At 37.9% G+C, this 9,682-nt stretch overlaps 1 protein-coding gene across 1 annotated transcript in view; it reads left to right on the top strand.

Moving 5' to 3' along the window:
* The first annotated feature begins 2,240 nt into the window (after positions 1 to 2,240).
* Positions 2,241 to 9,682, top strand: part of ajap1 (adherens junctions associated protein 1) — a 163,897-nt gene continuing 156,455 nt past the window's right edge. The window contains exon 1 of the mRNA XM_067413915.1: positions 2,241 to 2,363. Within this exon, the coding sequence (XP_067270016.1) occupies positions 2,317 to 2,363 (47 nt within the window). The 5' untranslated portion in view covers positions 2,241 to 2,316. The remainder of the gene's footprint in view (positions 2,364 to 9,682) is intronic.

Genomic DNA, 9,682 nt, shown 5'->3' with positions numbered 1-9,682 from the left:
TAAATTATGTTTTGTATTACGTATTATGTTATATTATGAAATTTGAAACATATTTGGAATAAAACAGACTTTGTGTCTTACTTTTAGAGCAATTTTTGTAGGCCGAACCCAAAATCACAGTTTATTAATATATTATTTTTTTCTGATCAACCTGATAAGAAATTTTGCACAATTATAGTGTTTACATTAAATAAAGAACCATGATGTTCCTCTCATTTATCACATTTGTCATCTCAAGCATGCTCTTCAATTTCTCAGTTGTTGGTCACATGAAAATTAGGCTAACGGTTGAGAAAACTTTATAAGAGTGAAGATTCTTGTGACCTAAAATAAAATCATTGTAACAATAATTGATTTTATTGATGAATTTTCATATTATAAAAATGCCCGATTTTTTAATGAATCCCCTTTCAGTTATTTTTAATCAATCGCTCAAAGGGCTAGAAGAATCGGTTTGTGATTCGATCTGAATCAAATGGACAGTTCACGCACACATGCACACATTGGGCCTCATATGAAACTTTCGAAAATATATGAGCAAATTCTGAGTAATTTGCGCATAAAATGGACCTTTACGAAAACTCTCCTCCAGATTCACAAACGCTTCGTATACCACGGATTCGTTAGTTAAAGGGGTACTTCAGCGCTGGGAAGATGAATCTGTATTTAAACTGGGTCATCAATGTAATAGAAATGTGAAATAATTTTTTTTATTTGGTGCCTTCTAGACTGAGAAAAGACAGAAAATGTATTTTTGTCTCATGGGGCTGAAAGACTACAATTCCCAGAATGCTTTGCTGCCCTGTGAGGCCATTCCCAAAGCCACCAACTTGATTACTGTGACTGAGTTGGAGAAGACACTACAATTAAAAACTGAATGTGTGTGTTCAATATAATGAGTGAGTCACCACGCGAGTATCACAGCACTGAGCACTAACTGCAGGAGTGAGATAAATGAGCTGATGAGCTCTCGTGATGAGAGCTGAGGTAATCGCGACTACACTCGTTCACAATGCGAGTTCAGTCTGGCACGTTTCAGTTCATGCCTTTGCAAGCTTAACTTTCATAGAAATTAATTTGAGAAGTTAAAAGACTTACATTGCTCACCATAGCTCTGTTTAATTGGGTGCCTGCAGCTGAGCTGAGCTCTGAGTGTGTGATTTCCTGTCCCCCATGCACGGTTTCAAAACATGCGGAAATGGCTCCCTCTGCTGGCTGTAGTCTTTAGCCTTTGGCCAAACATTCCTCCTATGATGCAAATATCGTCAATTTGCATCATGGGAGGAATTTTTCCAGAAATAAAATGCATAAATCTCTTGTCTCAGGGGTATATGAAGGGGGGAAAGCACAATAATTTGAATATACTTCAGGGTTTCTACTGATACAAAGCCATATGCTAATCGCTAAAGTAACCCTTTAAACGTGTGTATATATTAGTGAATTCCAAACATGCATAAATAGGATGCGCGTGCACACTCATTCATAATTAGCGTAATCCTTGCCCATGAGTTACAACTGCAAATGACGTGACCAGGAACACTGTGGACTCTTCTGGACATCTTTCTCAGGTTTGGCTCCAGAATTTTGCATAAATGTTGAAGAGACTAATTGGCCATATGACTAGTAATAAATATTAAATTATCGTGTGTCCACCTGGTGTCCACCAAAGCCAGCTAAACACCTGGTGCTCTTCTGAAAACGGCCAGCTGGTGGCGCTTGAAAGCGCTTTGCAAGGGCAGCGTTTTTCCAGCTGAGATACTTTGATACAGAATATCCATGGCAGTAATGTGTAACTACTAGTATCTCATTTTAAACAATATTACTGATTTCAGAAATGCAGTAAAAAGCAGTATTAACTTCTCTATTATTGTCGTTCGTTGGTGTATACGTGGGATGATTGGTCAACGTAGTTTTTGTCCCGCCCCTCCTCCACTGTGATTGGACGGCCTGGTAAAAAAAAATGACAAAAAAACAAACAAAAACCCCGACAAAATAAATAAATAAATAAACGGGGCAAATTAACTCTTGAATTATTATTATGGTAGGCCTGCCGACTGTTCACACTAAACGTGACAGGTTCTTCCACACAAAAACACAGATGAGTGGAATGGAAAATAATTCAGGGTCCCCTAGCTGGCGCGTTTTAAAAACTGAACTTCTTAACTTGACATGGCATACAAAAGAAGAAGAAGAAGAAGAACTTGACATGGCATGGCATCTAAACGCAACGCCTATGCTTGGGACGCGTCAAAGACCAGCTCAACGTGGGTATTTACTGTACAACAACGCAGTGGACCGCAAACATGTTCTGTTAGGATGAACCTGAACACCTCCATGCGAAGGCTGTCAATACTATTCTACAGGTAAGGACCATTTACATTTAAAACATTATTCCACGAAAGCATTTATAGTACCAAAGTAGGTTAACAACACCTTGTATAACGCCAGGCCTGCCTTGTTTCAGGTCAGTCGACAGAACTGACTTGCTCTTTTAGGGAAATATTTGCATTTGTTATTTAGTCTAGAAAACGTTATAATAAACAATCCAGTAATGTTTTGAATTATAGGCCATTCTTTCCCAGAAAAAAATAAACAAATAATTCTGATTACTTTTTTTTTAGTGGTGGGGCATATAAACTACAGACAAATTAATTTGTTGAACTTGAGACTGGTGCAATCATTCAATCATAGCTAACTGTTTTGAAAGGTAATTTTGAGGAAGTTCAGCTAGTGCTTTGTTATGTGAATTCTTTGTAGCCCAGTTACATTAATGTTACTCAATAGTAAGCCTACTGAAGAAAATGCTGCTCCTGAAATCACAAGAAATGGAACTCTCTGATGTTATCATGTTGAAAAAGTTTCCCTTCTGGGAGCCAGCTAGATTGGAAAAGAACCTTTTTATTATTCTTTTTTTACTCTCAATAATATTATGAAAGGCTGGAAACACCCCTAATATGTATAATGTATGTTTTTTGCATGTTAAAAAAACGTATTTGTTTCTTTTTCCTTTCCAGTACAGTTAAGTTATGCCCATAGTTTCCAAAATGTGACCTTCATTATAACAAAAGAAAATCATTCTTTTATTATAAAGGGGGAAAATGACACCTTTATGTGAAGAATGAAACTGGACATTTTCTATATGCTGCTAATTTAAAATATTTGTACTTTAATTTAAGTTTTGGAAGTGGTTCCACTCGCCATTCATTAAACTGTGTGTGTGTGAGTGTGGCATGCTGGGCTGATTGAGAGAAAGAGTGTGTGTGAGAGAGAGAAAGAGGTGGGATGAAAGATCATTAGAGGAGAGAAAATTATGAGTTAGCTAATCATTCACCCTTATCTGCACTGCTTGTTAACTCGACTTAATCTGCTGCCAGAGAGCGATGGAGATGAGGGAGGTTAGAGAGGACATATAACACATGATTTATTAGTAGGACCACCAATGACTTACACTACCAGTGAAAAGTTGGACCCATCTGATTAAATGTATGCTTCTGAGGATCATAACTCGTTGATCTAAAGGCTTATGATTAAATGCTTTAGTTAATTCGTTTTTTGGATAATTATACACTCTTAGAAGAAAAGGTTCTATCAGTGCTAGTGCTACGTTCCAATTTGGAACCCCTAAAAGGTTCTTTATAGAAGTATAGTTGAGTACTCCAAAGAACCTTTTATGCTAAAAAGGTTAATGACAAGAAAGAACCCTTTTGACACTTAAAAAGGGTTCTATATAGAACGCTGAAAAAAAATGCATTTCTTATTTAGTATTTTTGTCATGTTTTTAGTCTAAATATCTAAAAATTCTTACATTAAGAAAAAAATTACTAGACAAGTAAAAATTATTGTCTTGTTTTGGGAAAAAATAACTCAAAATTAAGAGAAATTTAAAATTTAAGTCAAACAAGTTTTTTTCCGAGTATGGCCCTGTATGAAGTCATAAAGGGTGGAACCACTACAATGTACACTCTTAGAAGAAAAGGTTCTATCGGCACTACGTATTTGGAACCCCTAAAAGGTTCACTGCAAAAAATGCTTTTCTTACTTAGATATTTTTGTCTTGTTTCTAGTCCAAACATCTAAAAATTCTTAAAATAGGAAGTATTTACTAGACCAGTGTTTCCCAACCGGGGTGCCGCGGCATCTCACATTCATCTCACATCTGATAACGCATCTTCAATATGGGTTGTAACTTGAAAATAATGCTTTATGTATGGTTCTGTCAATGGATACACGTGCTGGCTCCTCAGTATACACTAAAACAACAGCGATAATAAAAGAAAATCGTGGGCAATACGGTCTCTCTTTGTAAAAAAAATGTTCATTGCGTGCGAGCGCTGCCGCATGTTCGAATTTGACCAGTCATTTTCTCCGTCATCACCCGCGTGTAGAGCCACAAGACGCGAATAGGAACTTGGGCGCTCTGTTAGAAGATTTTTCTCTGTGTACTGGTCCCAAGGCGAGCACACGTCTCACAGCGCGCAAATATTGAGTTATCTTTCAAATCTTGCGCTTGAACGGACAAACTCCCACAAGAAGTATGTCAACATGTCCATCTTGATGAGTAACAAAATGTCAACAAAATGAAAACTAATGTTAGACCCACCTGAAAAAAATGAAAAGCATTGTGTATTTTATTAGTATCTTTGCTCAATTTAATTTATTTTTGCTGTTGCTTGTATTTAAGTTATTTATTCTTATTTTCTTTATTTTTATTTGACAGTAGTCCTTTTTCCACTGAACATTGCAAATACCGAACTGTACTGAAACTGTGAACTTAAAACCGTGATACAAACCAAACTGTGAGAAATATGTACCGTTACCCCCCTAGCGTAACGTATGTGAGGGGGTGCCACAAAATGTAGAAAATTTTCAAAGGGTGCCATGACTGTTAAATGGACTGCATTTATATAGCGCTTTTAACAGACCCTATGGCCATCCAAAGTGCTTTACATATCGCCTCACATTCACCCATTCATACACCGACGGCGATGTCAGCCATGTAAGGCGCCATCCAGCTCGTCGGGAGCAGCAGGGAAACACATTTACCGAATAAATTCCTTGACGCTTATAAAAAAAGACATTTGTGATGGCATAACTGGACCAGTTTCGATGGAAGAGGTGTCTTGCTCAAGGACACCTCGACACTTGGAACCGGGGATCGAACCACCAACCTTCTGGTTTGTAGACAATCTACATGAACCACTGAGCCACTGCTGCCCCGTGGTAGCTGGTAATGTCACGCTACCCTGGATGAAAAGGCCGTATTCCTCAGAAATGTATTTCTTTAAAAGCAAATATCTCCCTTAGCTTTAAACGTTGAACGCTGTAACTTTGCAGATGTTGTTTATGCTCAAACAGCAACATTATACACTAGCTAAAGTTAGAAAAGTGAAATCGTGTTTTACCACCCCTTTAACAGACACGCGCACGCAGCGGCCATTGTTAGTCCACAAGATTGAAAGTGCACATGAAGTGTGCATTTGGGTCAGGGCTATACGTCCAACTTGTTTTTGGAAACTTTGGCCACGTTAAGCATAAGAATTTAATTCCTCAACTGTAAATAAGTCAGAATGCATTAAATTGCATTAGACCATCGCTACACTATTGACAATAGAAATGTTCGCAGTGTTTCGCCGCAATGATTCCAATGTAACTTCGCACCTTCATTTAATTCTCTTCGTCACTCCGTTTCAGATCCCGTGAAGGATCTCGGGCAGTTTCAGGTCAGCAGCCTCTTCCAGTCTGCCCATTTTTAAAGTGCAGACACTGTTGTGCTTCTCCCAGTGGACTCACAGCAGGGGATCAGTTCGTGCAGTGGAAAGCTGGTATCTTCTTTTCTTTTAATTTCGTCAAGCCTCGTGCGGCGAGGGTCAGTAAGCTCAGAGACGCCCCTCTCCACAGTTCACAGACTGAAAAAAACTGATGTAAGGCTCTAAAAAAACACAATAAAGAAAGGGCGAGGCGAGAATAAGAGACATGAAAAACACCGTTGTTCCTCATCGCACCTCTCATTCGACATGGGCCGACGAGTCAAGAGCTCTCATGCGTAACGAGACCGACAGCGTGGAGATAGATGTATCACTGTATTGTTATGGACCTTGACCTTCGTGCCAACAGAACACAGGCCTCCCACAGAGAGAAATTGGAAACTGTGGCCTTATTTCAAAACAACTCCAAAGTCAAACAATCGACACATTAAATTTAGTGACATTCATCCTTGGCCATCACTTTGATTTAAAAAAAATGGTGAGGATGGTCTCTCATCTGGGGATCACTGGCTTTTTTGATGTCACAGCAGAGGGAAGTTATAAAATTATTTTATGATAAAATATTTACTATTATTTACTTTTATTTAATATTACATTTAATGTGATATTTAACAATAATATTATATTTAGTACTGTAAATGATAATGCATACAATGTCAATGAGAAACAGCCACTTCACAGGGCCTCTTCAGTCATTGTTTTGTCTTTTGTTTCTTTTGTGTGTGTGTGTGTGTGTGTTTTCTGCTCAATTAAGTCTCAACTGACGAACAAATAGATGGCTTGTTGGAAGCGTGAAGGGATGTCATGACGCTCCACGGCAGGTTGGTCTTATTTCAGCACGTCTGGAAGAGGAAATAGGTCACATTTCTGTAATTGCTTTGTCATTTTACTGGCCACATTTCCCACTTTGCACCTGTCTCAGGAGCTGCACAATCTAAGTCAGATTGACACACCTCCTGATTATCACAGTCATGCGTCCATCACAATATATCCGGAGGGTGATTTAAGAGCAACCTGTCGTAGAATATGCATGAAAAGACATCATTTATATTTTTAAATAAATCTTCAGCATCCTCAATTGTGCCCCAGATTGCACATATTCTTGTTTTGTGATTTAAAATGGTTTATAGTGCTATAACCTCTCGTGTTTGGCTCAAGAATGGTACATAATGTATTTAAGCTTTTTTAGATGAGATAGTGTTCTGCTAAGTTTCACTCAGGGGGCTGCTATTTTCCTCCTGATGGCTTCTACACAGTGTCCTCTGTTAGCAGTCATGTTGATTTACCAAGCACTATAGTGCATGCACTCAGAAAATGCTGCATAGGTTTCATATGCAGCAGTCATAAATTATGGGGCGGATTCGTAAACGGGATAAATGGCTTTATGCTTGAGTGCTGCCTTTTTCCACGGTGCACCTGGATGGCCGAGCTCACATTCAGGCCAGGGCCACCGGCCTTCATCTGCCCCATTGCGACTGTATTAACCATTCAGTGACAATATTATGAATGAGAATTGAGTGGTCATGAACTGAGAATTCAACATTTCATTCAGCCGTTGACATTTAACAGTTCATTGTGATATAAGAAAGAATATCCTGTTAGTTTCAGAGCTGAATACTTCCTTGCTAGTCAAATAAAAGCTTCTATTGACATCAGGCCCAGCAAACATTATCTCAGAATGGGCCAACCCTTGACGTTGACAGGTGGTGAAACACCACCTCAACCAAAGAAGAAGCCCCGCCCAGCGATTTGTGCATGTCATGACATGTTATATATAAATAACATAGGCCTATGTGGAGCTAAACTGGATCGAACTTCCAAGCAATAAACATGCTGCATAAGCTTCCTTTGGATTTCAATATTATGAATGCATAAATTATCTTTATTTTTAATGAATATTCAGCTCACGTGGTTAAGAAATTGTACGCTCGTTCTTTAATTTCACCACAGATTCTTTTGTAAACAAGAGCCTGGATTTGCAGACAGATTAAGATCATGAATGAATAAAGCAAAAATTTGGTTTTATATGTGATGCTAGTATTGTGTTGTTACATATCGTTTGATATACACTCACCTAAAGGACTTTTAGAAACACCATACTAATACTTTGTTTGACCCCCTTTACCTTCAGAACTGCCTTAATTCTACGAGCATTGATTCAACAAGGTGCTGAAAGCATTTTTTAGAAATGTTGGCCCATATTGATAGGATAGCATCTTACAGTTGATGGAGATTTGTTTGATAAATACATTTTGCAAACGCTGTGGGCAAATCAGTTTGCCCACATGCTTACAAAACAATTCCTCATATGTACTCACGGGGGGACCTAAGGCTTATTTAAATATGCAAATCTTATCCAGTCATAGCAGTGGGCATTTACTTCCAAGTTTTCAGTGCGGCACACCCATAAAAACCGTGTGTTCCATGAGAGAGGCTAAACCAAGGTAGAAAATAGCCTTTTACTTATTCATTATGATGTTTTTGAATATAAAAACCTCGCAAACATCATAAGTTGACCTAAAAATAAAATAAAAATAGCCAGTTCATAACCCCATTAACATCAATCTCTTATTATAATATAACAATAAAATGTGTTTCTGTAACATTTTTTTTTTTGGCTTAGCTAGAAATTTTCTTTCCAGCGTTTCAGATGTTACTTTGTGTGTTTGGTTGAACACCTGCTGACAATCTGGAGAATTTGTAACCGTTTTGAAGCTTTTGTTGAGGTTTCTCTGATGTAACAAACTGTTGAGGGACCGGAGTCAGGCGAGAGTGTATGTAAGTAAATGGAAATCATGACACCCTCACAAAGACGACTTTGTTAATATGTAAAGCTAATGTGAAAAAAAAATGCGACTTGTCAACGAGAGGTAGAGCGAGCGAGAGAGGAAACTGAGAGCTTTTTACTGTGGTGACGTTGGAAGGCATCCCATGTTCTGTTTTGCTTTTCGCCAGCGGGTGAGAAAGAGAGATTGAATTGGTCTGTTATCTGCTGGCAGCCCTGTTATTTATTCCATGGTAATTCTGGACCTCCCACTCCATTCCCTCTCTCTCTCTCTTTCTCTCTGTATATTTACAATCCCATCCCAGCCCACCTCTCTCACAAGCAGACTTACTCTATCTCTCTTTCTGTCCCTTCACTTAGTGCAGTATAAAGATGATAAGGTCACTCATTTAAGAGTGAGCTTTCCAAGAGTTCTTGAGGCACAGGAAGCTTGTTTCTAACACTGAATAAAACAATTTAAAACATAATTGCCAATTTTTATCTTACAATTCTGAGTTTTTTTCCCACAGAATTGTGATGTATAAACTCGGAACTGAAGAATTGTGTGATATGAACTTGAAATTGGGAATAGTATTTACATTCAATTACATTCAATAATTACTTCTGAGAAAAGAAGTCAGAATCGAGAGTTAAAGTGTGAACTTTTTTTCTCTTGCATTTGTAAGATATAAACTCTCAATTGCAATTTATAATTTGATCAAATTACAGGTTAAATTGTGGTGTTTAGTGGTGGAGATTAATCTTCCTTCTAAGTTGAACCTCTTTTTCAGGCTGTTATATTTTTCATATTGAGCATAATGTGGAGCATATCACAGCTCTATTCTACCAATATCTGATAAGCAAGCTGAAGAGGAAAGGATTTCATCAAGTGTTCATCAAGTTATCATCTACAGTACGTAAAATTGAAACAAATCAGTTTGGAAATGACTGCATTTACTTAAAAAGGTTCATTTTAACCTTATTTACAACTTTTTGTCACAATTTATCTTAAAAAAAAAAAAAAAGCCAAAATAATCATCCCTAGGAAATTCTAGAGAGACTCTAGACTGGATGAAAGCAATGACCACCCAGATGGCAAGGATTTGTGTCTGTTTTCAGAGATTAAATGTGTTCCCTAGAGAAGAGAATGCAA

The sequence above is a fragment of the Pseudorasbora parva genome, chromosome 13 (assembly GCF_024679245.1).
Source record: "Pseudorasbora parva isolate DD20220531a chromosome 13, ASM2467924v1, whole genome shotgun sequence".
Classification (NCBI taxonomy): domain Eukaryota; kingdom Metazoa; phylum Chordata; class Actinopteri; order Cypriniformes; family Gobionidae; genus Pseudorasbora; species Pseudorasbora parva.
Note: the sequence above shows the minus strand (reverse complement) of the source record. Positions and strands in the feature narration are given on the sequence as shown.